We start from the raw sequence: 14,506 nt of genomic DNA on the forward strand, positions 1-14,506 counted from the left end.
TGTGGAGTCTACTAGATTTGCACTGATGAGGGTCATACATGTTCGGTCCTTCTTGATCCAACTCGAATAGGCTGGGTTTTCAACCGTGGAGATCTTGCCCCTTCGATCCATCAGAAATTGTGGTGGAGGCTGCTCTAGTCCTTCCACCATGTTGAACATGTCGTAGTACTTTAGAATGGGGATGAAGGAAGACCTCCAAAGAAAATAGTTGGTTCTGGTGAGGTAGACTGGCACAAGTTCGGCAACAGCTCGGGTCTCAGTGAGAGGTAGGAAGTTTGGAGCTGATGATGGGATGGTGACTAGAGAATCTGAACCAGTATTATGGGATTCTTCTGCCATGGTCAATCAATCGGATTGGTCTACACACGAAAACATAAAATTTATCATTCATGCATGTAAATTCACAAGTTCATAACCAAGAAGATAAGAACCAACCAACACACAGGAATTTCATAAATAATCAATCAACTGGAAATTATTTCATAAACTAGAGTTTACTCCTCGGCTAACCTGGAGAAGATTATAAACACATTGGGTTAATTATTAGAGAGAAATCAAGAAATAAAGGCATTATGCATGGAAGAATAGACAAGAGAAAAACCTGAGGTACGGATCTATCTATGTTCTTCACCGTCTGTCGAATTCTGTTGTGGTTCCTTGAATCTCAAGTCGTACGTGCTTTTTATAGTGCAAGTTTCTTGCGGAGTACTCCTTGTATGCACGGAGGTATAATTCTTGTACTTCTCGTATTCTATCCCTTATAGTTCTTGGATTCCTAGCAACTATGATTCTTTTGTTTAGGAGAACTTTTATTGGTACGTACCACATTTAAACTGTTCACTCTTTTTTTTAATAAAACTATTTTACCCACATGCGTATAGGTAATTTAAATATCAGAAACACATTTCCACAAAAACAAGAAAATTAGTAGTTGCAGATATAAGGTAGAGAAAAACCATTCTTTTTAAGTCGTCTTTCAATATTAAAGAGTCCTTTTTCTTCCAAGCGAAAATAGATGAATCCTTACCCAACTCCCCCCTGCATCTTATTTTCTTTCTCTGTTAAAACTTAGCCTCCTCTTAGTGGTTGGTTAGGGATCGTTCTATTCAATGGTGGCGATGATGATAACTTGAAGGCCAAGGAAAAGGGAGATGAGGTTTCATAATCAATTTTGGTCATAGGCAGCAGCAGAACAAGGAAATCCCATGACCTAGATATAGAAGAAGCGGGCAGACTCCCTCCTCGTCAGTAAGTTTGTAAAGGGAGAGGGGTATATGCATGTATTTATTTTATATATGTCTAGAGAGAGAGAAAGATGTTAACAATGAGTTCATTAATGGACATCGGTGTTCGCGACTTTTTTTATTTTTTTTATTTTTTGAGAGGATGGTAGAAATTTTGATTAGTTTAAGCAGTAGAAGTTGCATACCAAATTATGTGATGATGGACACATGGTGCTTTGTTTTTGTCATACAATTTATGTGATGAATTCCTCCGCACACTGATCAAATTGTTGGCACATGAAAAATTGCGCATACAACTGCGCATCAAGTTTACGTATCTTTTCCTACGCCTCGGAATGAATGGAATTTTTCTTATCACAATGCTCAGAGCAAAACCAAAACCAATTCAAATGAAAAAAGAAATCCGAAAGAGATTCCAAAGATGAGTGATTTGAAAATCCCTTGTGTGTTAGATTTCTGAGCAGCTGAAAATCCTGGCAGAGGCCTCTGGGGGCAAGATAGCAGGACAATTTAGGGCTACATAACTCTGGATTCCCCGTAAAGCTAAAACCGAAAATGAAACACGAACCAAACCGGACTGCACTGAACGGTTCCTTTTTTTTTTTTTTTTTTTGGCGGTTTTGAAACTGAACCGCAATAAAATCTCATTGGGGATATTTCCGCTGAGGCTGTTATAGCCCAGATATACCGCAGGAGGAAGGTTTGGGCAACTGATTATACCGCTGCCTAGTTGAACTTTTGGGTGCCACAACAAGGACGGGCAACTCTAGATAACTTATGTCCACTTTATTCCTGCCCTCTTTCGATGTCAAAACTGGTATCCCACAGAGCTCAACGGGAAATCCTCCGGTAATGAGGTTATTAGACAAATCCACATAGAAAAGGTGGGGCAGACTACCCATCCATATCCGGGGCTAGAACCGGTTACAAAATTAAACGAGTCCAAGAGATCAAGAGTCATAACCTTGGTACTCAACTACCATGTTAATTATGGTGGGGCATGATTGGGGAAAGTTTCTATTCCCTTTGCATGCTAGAAATTAATCCGTACGTTTTGAAGGAAAAATGCTCACGGTTAATTATTTGTTGAGTGACATTAATTTCCTTGACATTATCCGTCAGCGAATTTTGTGTTCTCAAAGCGCTTAGAGTGCCCGGTAGGCCCATTGGAGTGAATTTGACGTTGTTTAATTTAAAAAAAAAAAAAAAAAAAAAAGATGTAACAAAAGGATTAAGAATGCATGTGTGAAATTAGTGTAGAAAATCGAGTCGCTTAAATTTTACCCACATAATAATACAACTAAACTCAAGCGACATGAAATCCCATGTTAATAATATGAGAACATAGTTTAACAAGATCAAGGGATTGAGTTTTGCCATGATCGATCAATCGGGTTTTTGTGGGGTTGGGGCTGTGGATATTGTGGGGATTTTGGGGTTTTGAGGGACGGATTTGTTGAAGGTTGGCTTTTCCATTGGTGGGTTGGAAAGATTTGTGGGAAATGCAGAGAAAGATCGAAGCTTTTTAGGGGTTTTCGTGTGGGTTTTTTGGGAAGTCGAGGGGAGGAGCTTCCAATGGGGGATTTTGAAGGGTTTATGGAAAGATAAGATGGAACTCCTGTGGGGACATCGAGGGTAAAATGGTCTAAATAATTGCTTGCAACGAAGCGCTTCGCCATATATTGGACCGGGTCTTTTAGGTTGTGTGTTGAATTATGTTGGGCCAATGCTAATATTTTTGGACTAGGCCTGTCGGCCTAAGCTCATCCATATGAGCCATGACACAAGTAACATATTTACTTAGGAATTGGAAGGACAATACCTAACCGTACGAAGTTATTCTTCCTCTACGTGACATTATTTTATTACACAAATTTTATAATTGAAATCGCTTCATTCTATTGATCATGTAAATGTAGTTCAAAAGATTAGAACAATCATATGAAGGTTTTATGGACAATAATAACTATTTGGAGTCAATTTTCTTAAGACCTGACGAAGAAAAATCATTACTTCTTATCAAAATATAGATTTTATTCCTCTATACAACTAGTCAAAGTTCAGATGAAATTTTTTATGACTTGATAAAATAATTCATAAAATTAAGTTCAAACCACATGAAATATTAATACGAGAAAATAGTTTTAACAGGAATTAAAAGGGTTTAGGGTCCGTGCCCTAATAAAAAACGACGATAACAATGATAACGACAACAAAAATACTCTTTACGGATCCGTACCCATGCTGAAACTGCAGAACATCTAGAATAAAAACCCTAATGAAACAGAAAAATCCTAACTAACGACGTCATGGGTTTAGCCTAACACGGAACACTCCTTTAACTAGGATCTACAAGAGCGACTAATAAACATAAAACAACTGCGAAAACGAAGAGTGGTACTTGAAAATAAAAAGTATCTACCCAATCCCAGCGGCGGGAGCCTTGAAGTAGTAGTAAAGCCTGCAATTCTTCTCGAGTCACACCATCACCTCGAGCACAGATAATGGTAGCAAGGTCAACATAATTAGATGGAAGTCCGTCAAGGACGTGATCAACAAAATCACAGTCATCGAGTGGAGATCCCGCGGCGGCGAGGTCGTCAGCTATGTCTTCTGCCTCCTCTAGGTATTCCTCCATTGACATCCTTCCTTTCGTTAGGGTTTGAATACGAGCCTTGAGCTGTAGGACGTGAGCTTTCGCTACCGGAGCGAGTCGCTTCTCCAAGTTTAGCCATACATCTCTAGCACTTGCGCATCCTACTGTGTAACAGAGTAGTGTGGAGTCTACTAGATTTGCACTGATGAGGGTCATACATGTTCGGTCCTTCTTGATCCAACTCGAATAGGCTGGGTTTTCAACCGTGGAGATCTTGCCCCTTCGATCCATCAGAAATTGTGGTGGAGGCTGCTCTAGTCCTTCCACCATGTTGAACATGTCGTAGTACTTTAGAATGGGGATGAAGGAAGAACTCCAAAGAAAATAGTTGGTTCTGGTGAGGTAGACTGGCACAAGTTCGGCAACAGCTCGGGTCTCAGTGAGAGGTAGGAAGTTTGGAACTGATGATGGGATGGTGACTAGAGACTCTGAACCAGTATTATGGGATTCTTCTGCCATGGTCAATCAATCGGATTGGTCTACACACGAAAACATAAAATTTATCATTCAGGCATGTAAATTCACAAGTTCATAACCAAGAAGATAAGAACCAACCAACACACAGGAATTTCATAAATAATCAATCAACTGGAAATTATTTCATAAACTAGAGTTTACTCCTCGGCTAACCTGGAGAAGATTATAAACACATTGGGTTAATTATTAGAGAGAAATCAAGAAATAAAGGCATTATGCATGGAAGAATAGACAAGAGAAAAACCTGAGGTACGGATCTATCTATGTTCTTCACCGTCTGTCGAATTCTGTTGTGGTTCCTTGAATCTCAAGTCGTACGTGCTTTTTATAGTGCAAGTTTCTTGCGGAGTACTCCTTGTATGCACGGAGGTATAATTCTTGTACTTCTCGTATTCTATCCCTTATAGTTCTTGGATTCCTAGCAACTATGATTCTTTTGTTTAGGAGAACTTTTATTGGTACGTACCACATTTAAACTGTTCACTCTTTTTTTTAATAAAACTATTTTACCCACATGCGTATAGGTAATTTAAATATCAGAAACACATTTCCACAAAAACAAGAAAATTAGTAGTTGCAGATATAAGGTAGAGAAAAACCATTCTTTTTAAGTCGTCTTTCAATATTAAAGAGTCCTTTTTCTTCCAAGCGAAAATAGATGAATCCTTACCCAACTCCCCCCTGCATCTTATTTTCTTTCTCTGTTAAAACTTAGCCTCCTCTTAGTGGTTGGTTAGAGATCGTTCTATTCAATGGTGGCGATGATGATAACTTGAAGGCCAAGGAAAAGGACAAGGAAAACTCGGGTCTGACGATTTGGCGGTAGATTCACGGTGGTGGATAAAGAAATAGGATTTGTGATATTAGAGGAAAGAATCAGCAAATAAACATACACAAAGAATGAAGCCGCCAGCTTCGATGCAAAATGGAAAGAATTATATATCTAACAAACAGATGGCATGGGAAAATGGGATACAGATTTTTTATTTCTAAAGCCTTATAAACCTTATTTATACACAATCAGAACTTGAACTTTCAGCTAGCACATGCACTGACAGCTTGCACACACATTCATAAGCTTAACGGCTAGCACATGGAGGAAGCAAGCATGGAGTCAGCCACAAGGTTATTGGGGTCAAGAAATCCCATTGCCCCCATCTTGGCTCCGCTACCGCCGGTAGGTCCGTTGGTGTGAATTTGACGTTGTTTAATTTAAAAATAAAAAAAATAAAAAAATAAAAAAAAAAGATGTAACAAAAGGATTAAGAATGCATGTGTGAAATTAGTGTAGAAAATCGAGTCGTTTAAATTTTACCCACATAATAATACAACTAAACTCAAGCGACATGAAATCCCATGTTAATAATATGAGAACATAGTTTAACAAGATTAAGGGATTGAGTTTTGCCATGATCGATCAATCGGATTGGTCTACACATGAAAACACTAAATATTTTTGGTCGTGAATCATAAGTTTATAACTAAGAAAATAAAATGCAACCAATTCACAGGACTGTCATAAATAATCAAACAACGAAATTATTTTACAAGTTAGTAGGGTTTACTCCTCAACTAACGCTGGAGAAGAGTAAGCACACATGGAAATTAGAAACACATAGGCCTAAAGTAATACCTCTTACAAAAGTTTAATTCGTGGCTTGTTCAGAATCTTTAACCATCCCTTTCTTTCGGAAACACAAATTCAAAGTCATTGATGGTACTTCCTTTTTTGTCATGCAACACATACAAGAATTGGTAGAAGATATCCACGCACAGAGCAAGAAGGAAAGGATGCCGGTTGCTATTCAATTCAGTGTTACAGACTTGCCAATGTTTCAAAAGACGGTGATCATTGCATTGGATTCGGTGACTTGCCCTGCAGTACCCCAGTGCATTCTCACTTTCGGGGAAATCCTTGGCTTGGACATTGCAAGGAAAGGAAATGGCATTTATCCAAAAGATTTATTCATTACTACTACATAAAGCCCTACATTACATAAACAACCACATATGCCTTTACTAGAGCTTTAAAAGCATTATGCTAAAATATATGATGAAATTCGTCCATACAAGCATCAAATTGTTCGCACATCAACACAGCACCTACGTATGCGTCAAGTTTTCATCATACGCCTTGCAATGAATGGAATCCTTTTATCATCAATGTTTAGACCAAGACCAAAACCAATTCCAAAAAAAATGCCAAAAGAGATCCCAAAGAGGAGTGCTTTAAAAATTCCATGTGTGTTAGATTTCTGAGCAGTTGAAACTACTGGCAGAGGACTCTGAGGGCAAGAGAGCTTCCCTGTTGGAAAGCCGGATAGTCCTGGATTCCCTTCAAAGCTGGAGTTGGTAAAAGTATCAAACTGACCTCCAGATGGTACAAGTCCCTGAAGACCATTGTATGCCACACTGAAGGAAGACAAAAAATGTAGACTTCCAAGAGAAGCAGGGATTCCACCGGATAAATGGTTATAGGAGAGGTCCAATTTCTCTAAGTTGGTGAGGTTAGAAATCTGTTCCGGGATGCTGCCAGTGAAGTTGTTATAACTAAGGTCCAACACATGAATGTACTTCAATCGACCAATTTCAGAAGGGATACTGCCAGTAAGGCTGTTGTTACCCAAATATATAGCCGGGGGGAGATTGGACAGCTGATTGTACTGCTGATTAGTAGCGCTGTTGGGCATCACAAAGAGTGGCAACTCTAGATAACTTCTGTCCACCATATCACCGGCCTCTTTGGTTGTCAAAACTGGCATCCCACAGAACGCAATAGGAAATCCCCCTCCAAGAAGGTTATTAGACAAATCTACGTAGAAAAGGTTGGGCAAACTACCCATCCAACCGGGGATAGAACCAGTTATAAGATTAAACGACAAGTCCAAGACTTCAAGAGTCATAACCTTGGCTAGCATGGTGGGCACTTGGCCTGTTAATTGGCAACCCGCAATAGCAAAAACCTGAAGACTTTGGAATCCAACAGGGTCTCCAAGGCTTTTATCATCTGGCAAAGGCTCATTCAAAAAATTCATGGACAAGACCAGAGTAGTCAGATTCTTGCAAACCTTCAGAATCCTAAAAGCCCCCGCGGCATTTCTCAGGTTGTTGGTAGAGATGGACAGGTAAGACAACGATTCTAATGCGACTATTTCAGGTGATATCTCGCCTGTGAGCTGATTGCTGGCAAATCTAATAGCTGTTAGGGACTTGCATGAGTAGAGGCTTTGAGGTAACTCACCATTGAAGTTGTTGTTGCCAAGGTCCAGAGTGGCGAGATGTTGGAGAGTCGAAAAATTGAAGGCAGAGAGCTCTCCAGTCAAGTTGTTGACCCGCAAATTCAAGGTCGATAGATTTGTGCAGTTGGTGAGAGATAAAGGCAAAGGACCTGTGAAGTTGTTGATGTGGAGGAGCAGCTTTTCCAACATTGAAAGGTTACCAATATGGCTGGGGATTTTCCCGGAGAATAGGTTTGAGTAGAGCTCTATGATCTTGAGATTGGTGAGCTTCACAATGCCATCGCCGATGTGTCCAGAGAGGCTATTGACAGGAAGTGAAAGCTGTTGGAGATCAGCAAGATTGAGAATCTCATTAGGGAGAGAACCAGAGAGGCCGTTGAAGCCTGCACGGAAAACTTGGAGCTTGGAGCATGATCCGATTCCAGGGGGGATCGTGTCAGTGAATTCATTGAAGGACAAGTCAAAGAATGTAAGGGAAGCGTGATTACTGCCGTTGCTTATCGGTATTGACCCGGAAAAGCTGTTGTTGCTGACATTGAAAATTGATATTGATGGGACAAGGACCAAAGACGGGATTGTTCCATTGAAGAAGTTGCTGGACAAGTTTATAATCTGAAGGTGGCTGCTTCCATTCGAAGATGGTGGAAAGCGGCCGTTGAGACGATTGAAGCTCAAGTCAATGACCTGAAGACTTGGGAGGGAAGAAAGCAAGGCATCTGGGAGAGAACCCAATAGGGAATTGTGGGAAAGATTGAGGTGGGTGAGATGGGTGAGGTTGGTAATGGCCGAAGAGACGACGCCGGATAAGCCTCTTTTCGGCAACCACAGCCGGATGACGCGGCGGTGGTCAAGTGGGTCGCAGGTGATTCCATCCCAAAGGCAGCAGTCAGTCGAAGCAGACCAATTCAACGGTGCCCTGAAAGACAAGGACAAGAGAGTGTCGCGGTCGAGTTCGTCACAGGCAGCATAAGCAGAGCAAGGCAGCAAAAAAAGTATACCGGAAAGGAGAAGAAGCTGCGTTGCCGAGATGTCCTCCATGAATCTGTTCGTATCAATCTTCAAGACCATAACCATCCCACGGTACTATAGTATATGCAAGTAACACCGAATGACATTTTACAAGAAAGAGCTTGAGTCAAATCCACCCATTGACATTAACCAAGAAAGAACACTAATCGAAAATCTGTCACATAAGAGCAAATCCCCAAAATGATAAGAAAATGTAGGGAATAATTTTTGGGGAATTGTTATTGGCACTTCAAAAATCTCATTCTATACTTCAGACTTTCTATATTTTGGAAGAAAAAAAAATGCACTTACATGAGATTTTTGAAGTGCCAATAATACTTTCTTGTTTTTATATACAGATCTATATCTATATCTATATATACATAGACACAGTGTTATTTTTATATATAGATATAGATATACACTTCCTTATTTTTATATACAGATATAGATATATATATATATATATATATATATATATATATATATATATATAGATATCTCAGTTAACATGTACAAAGAAGCAGATGCATATGATCATAAGCGTTTACTTTTGAGAGCTGTTAGACTTGGTCTAGATCCCACTAAATAATTAGAAACTAATTAAGTTGGTTAATGCATCCGATCAATAACCTTAAATATATACCACCTTATTATTTGGGAGAAATAATATAATGCTGTATGAAATCAGCGTTCATTAACATATAAAGAAAAAGGTTCAAGTGGTTTTCTGCTATCACATCTTTTAACGTAGTTTAATTTGACTATAATGAATTGCATTATGTGAGGAATCACATTTTCTTCATAGTAATTTCTCACCTCTATGCTAAACCTTATACAGAAATAACCAACAACGATGATTACGTAAGATGAACGCGGTGCCACGTCAGCTATGTTTGTTATAGCCTTTACGCAAGACGGTTGTTACTCGTAGCTTAGTACGTATAATAAGTTATTTGGTATCCTTCTTTCACTATTCTAAAAATCTCTGCCTAGTGCCGCCTAGATTCCGTCTAGGCACTAAGCGGCTGGCCACCACCCCGATAAATGTCTATGCATTTGAAAATTAAGAAATGACGCCTAGACCCGCTGAGGCACCCGCCTAGGTTGCGACTCACTTAGACAAAAGATATATAACTTTTATTTTGCATTTTATTTTCTTCAATAAATTGTAAGAGACTTGTTAATACTTAAATGAACACACATTATATGCTTGTTCCCCTTGTTTTCTTATGTTCCAATACTTCATAATATATATGTGTTTGGACCGGATTTTACTTCATCAACTCAAGTAATCAAGGTCGTTGAATGAGTTGAGTTCTAGACCGTTGGATGACAAATCGGTTGAGATAATTTTCAATATTATTAAAGGATGATATTATGGTTTTAATTATAATGATTATCTCTTAATAGTATTGAATTATCTAAACTTACCATTACTTAGAACACGGCTGGGTGATATAGCCGTAGCATATGATAATGCCGAATAAAATAAATATTGCAATTGATGAGCAATTAGCGTGGCATTGCATGGTTCCACCTATACAAATGAGTGGAAGAGGGGGTCTTTTGTTTAGATTAGGCTACCAAGGAAAGGAAAAGCACAACATGGGCTAAAGTGCTCAGACTTCGGTAATGCATTTGGAAGTGAATATGGTTCTAAACATTGCATGGTTATTTAGGATGCTATGGGAAGAGTTCTATGTGCTTGTAAATTGATCTGATTGCATGGTTATCATAAGTGGACGACAATTATCAAAGTGTGGCTTTGCTCCTTTGGAATATTATTCATAGGAATATTATTTATTTCGATTGGATACTCCAAGTCACGGCAACAACTTCACAGCGTGTTCATCAAGGCACGTCCCTATAAATACAAAGCGGTAGACGACATTCAAGGTACTTTAATTCAACACACAAATTACCCTGTGCAAGCTCCGCTCTACGCGAAACCTCTCAACAATCTTGAGATTTTTATTTTCTTTTTCCACTAACACATCTTCAGTTTGGATAAACAGCACTGTGAAGGCAACCGACAACATCTTCAGTTTGGATAAACAGCACTGGAGCCGTAGAATCAGCCGACCGAGGAGCACCTTCAATTTGGATAAACAGCACTGCTTCGAGACCGACTGGTAATTTATCCAAGTCTCGGTCAACAAGGATTTTCGAGTCCTTGTTGGTAGAGGTCATCTCATCAGCCTTCCTCGGCTGCAGTTACAAGATCAAGAAGTCAGCATCGTGCCCAACGCCACATCAACACATTTTACTCCCCGGCCGAGCTCGGCAGACGAGTTGGCACGCCCCGCACACAACCGAAGAACGTAGTTAGCTTATTAATTACTCGGCATGTGCGCCACGTAGGCTTGATAGTTTTTAGGGTCAACAATATGTCATTCGATTTTGTAGTTTATAATGAAACTATATATATTTTAAGTATAAACAGACACTTACTTAGCCGAAATATAATAGATTTACTTAAATCCACCTAGTCCGCTTAAACCCCACCTAAACGTCTAGGCGCTAGGCACCAGCCCGCCGTCTTTAAACCCTTGCCTTCTTGTATCTAATTTTTTATTTTTGAAACTAATGAGTTTTATGGAATTTAGCATATATTATTCCTCATTTTTCTAAACATAAAATTGTATCCAAGGAGGATACCGAACATGCCCTAAGCTTCCTCCTTTTGTCAAAACATCAATACAAAGATTAGAGAGATTTCCTTTCGTTTCTTCGTTCTTAGGTTATGTCCTTCATTAATTTTAGTACAATAGTTATCTCCTTATACATTAAAAAAAATTTAGTACAATAGTTATCTCCTTATACATTATTAAACCAGCAGTCAGCTGACTTGTACATTAACCGAACAACCAATATTGTAGACAAAATTTGCAAACTAAATGATGTGTCACCAATAAGGATGAGCATGCTTATTAACCTTAAGTAATAAATCAATTATCAACTTCTATGGCCTTTAGTTTCCAAAATTTAGTCTAAAAATTTAGTCTCCTTAGCATTATCCATAGTCAATTAGATCAGATGAGGGTTTACTTTGAAAGGATTAGTGGCTGCTGGACTGGCTAAATATTCACATTCACATAATAAAATAATGACTTAGTTTAAACATGAAGCCAAAACTCGGGAGTTGCCAACCTACCTCTTAATCTAGTCAAATTTATGTTTATGAGGAAGTCATTTGCAGGAAGCAATTGAAATAATTAAGGACTCGGTTCATAATTTTTTTCCATCTTTGTATGTGGTATAATATCCTAGTAAATAAGGTGTTGAGTTTCTGCACATGCATCCAGTGGCGGAGCCAGAATTTTATGGCAATGGGGGCGTGACAAAGAAGTTCTCAAATATTGGTTGTTCACATATACTTTAGGCCATATGTATGTCTAACATAGATATAATTTTGATCTCAAGTTTAGTTTTCTATATATCTTAGATCTTCCGATACTTCTTTAGCCAATGTTTAGTGTTGAAAAAAAGTTTTTGGATTTGAATCCCATCCTCGTTGATTGAAAACAAAGTTCTTGGTGCTCCATAGTTTTCTTTCTAAGCTAAATATGAACCAAACATGTATGTTTATTTTATTGTAGTTACATATCAAATACTCCAATCAATACACATTTATATTGGATTCCTTTTGGCAACACAAGTTCAAAGTCATTGATTGTCATACAATATATGTGATGAATTCCATACACGGATCGGAATGTTGGCACAGCAAAAGCTAGTATCGATTTTACATTACAAAATACGCTAATGAAATGATTACTTCCTGCGGCCACCGATGAATGAAATTCTTTTATCATCAACGTTAAGACCAATGGCAAAGCCAATGCCAAAGAAAACCCCAAAGATGTCTTTGGCTTGGATCTCAGAGTATCTGTAAATGCTGGTTGAAGGCTTTGACAAGAATCCTGGATTGCATTCAAAGCTAGAGTTGGTTAAAGTATCAAACTGGCGTCCAGATGGTACATGTCCCTGAAGGTATGCCACACTCAAGGAAGACAAGAAATGTAGACGTTCGAGAGAAGCAGGGATTTCGCCGGACAGATGGTTATAAGAGAGGTCCAAAATCTCTTAAGTTGGTAAGGTTGGAAATCTGTTCCGGGATGATGCCAGTAAAGATAAATGGCTGGACGGAGGTTGGACAGCTGATTGTACTGCTGTTTATTAGCACTGTTGGGCTTCAAAAAGACGGGCAACTCAAGAGAACTTCTGTCCACCTTATCACCGACCTCTTTAACTCAAGGAAATTCTCATCTAACGAGGTTATTAGACAAATCTATGTAGAAAAGGTTTGGCTGACTACCCAACGAAGCCGGAATAGAACCATTTAGTAGGTCCAAGACTCTAAGATTTTTAAGCATGGCTAGCCAGGTTGGTATTTGTCTTGTGAATTGACAAGCGCCCAGGGCAAAAACCTGAAGACTTTGGAATCCAACTGGGTCTCCAAGGCTTTTATCATCTGGGAAAGGCTCGTTCAAAAAATTCATGAACAAGACCAGAGTGGTCAGATTCTTGCAACCCTTCAGAATCCTAAAAGCCCCCGCGGCATTTCTCAGGTTGTAGGCAGAGATGGGAAAGGAAAGACAGCGATTCTAACGCGACTAATCCAGGTTATATCTCGCCGGTGAGCTGGTTGCTGCCAAATCTAATAGCTGTTAAGGACTTGCAAGAGTAGAGGCTTTGAGGTAACTCACCAATGAAGTTATTGTTGCCAAGGTCCAGAGTGGCGAGGCGTTGGACAGTTGAAAAATTGAAGGCAGAGAGCTCTCCAGTCAAGTTGTTGACCTGCAAATTCAGGGTCGATTGAATTGTGCAGTTGGTGAGAGATGAAGGCAAAGGACCTGTGAAGTTGTTGGTGTGGAGCAGCAGCTTTTCCAACATTGAAGGGTTACCAATATGGCCGGGGATTTTCCCGGAGAATTGGTTTGAGTGGAGCTCTATGATCTTGAGATTGGTGAGCTTCACAATGCCATCGCCGATGTGCCCAGAGAGGCTATTGACAGGAAGAGCAAGCTGTTATAGATCAGCAAGATTGAGAATCTCATTAGGGAGAGAACCAGAGAGGCCATTGAAGCCTGCATGGAAAACTTGGAGCTTGGAGCATGATCCGATTCCAGGGGGGATTGTGTCAATAAATTCATTGAAGGACAAGTCGAAGAATGTAAGGGAAGCATGATTGCTGCCGTTGCTCAAGGGTATTGACCTGGAAAAGCTGTTGTTGCTGACATTGTAAATTGATATTGATGGGACATGGACCGAAGACGGGATTGTTACATTGAAGAAGTTGCTGGACAAGTTTATAATTTGAAGGTGGCTGCTTCCATTCGAAGATGGTGGAAAGCGGCCGATGAGACGATTGAAGCTCAAGTCAATGACCAGAAGACTTGGTAGGGAAGAAAGCAAGTCATCTGGGAGAGAACCCAATAGGGAATTGTGGGAAAGAGTGAGGTTGGTGATGGCCGAAGAGACGACACCGGATGATGCGCAGACGGTCAAGTGGGTCGCAGGTGATTCCATCCCAAAGGCAGCAGTCAGTCGAAGCAGACCAATTCAACGGTGCCTTGAAAGGCAAGGACAAGAGAGCATCACGGTCGAGTTCGTCGCAGGCAGCAGAAAAAGTAGACCGGAAAGGAGAAGAAGCTGCGTTGCCGAGACGTCCTCCATTAATCTGTTCGTATCAATCTTCATTACCATCACCATCGCATGGACCTATAGTATATGCAAAGACCCAATGACATTTTCCAAGAGCGAGCTTAAGTCAAGTCCACCAATTGACATTGACCAAGAAAGAACCCTAATTGAAAATCTGTCACAAAACGGAGCAGGGGCCAGTTGCTGTTAGGAATTTTTCTAAATTTCATCCA

General features: G+C 39.7%; 1 protein-coding gene and 1 pseudogene across 1 annotated transcript; both read right to left on the reverse strand.

Moving 5' to 3' along the window:
- Positions 1–6,235: 6,235 nt before the first annotated feature.
- LOC137740527 (receptor-like protein 3) lies at positions 6,236–8,690 on the reverse strand. The gene has a single exon (XM_068480376.1). It carries the CDS (start codon positions 8,688–8,690, stop codon positions 6,492–6,494), a length of 2,199 nt encoding a protein of 732 aa, XP_068336477.1. The 3' UTR covers positions 6,236–6,491.
- Positions 8,691–12,401: 3,711 nt separating this feature from the next.
- LOC137740529 (receptor-like protein 3) lies at positions 12,402–14,319 on the reverse strand (annotated as a pseudogene).
- Positions 14,320–14,506: the final 187 nt, after the last annotated feature.

Source organism: Pyrus communis, chromosome 7, assembly GCF_963583255.1.
Source record: "Pyrus communis chromosome 7, drPyrComm1.1, whole genome shotgun sequence".
NCBI classification, from domain to species: domain Eukaryota; kingdom Viridiplantae; phylum Streptophyta; class Magnoliopsida; order Rosales; family Rosaceae; genus Pyrus; species Pyrus communis.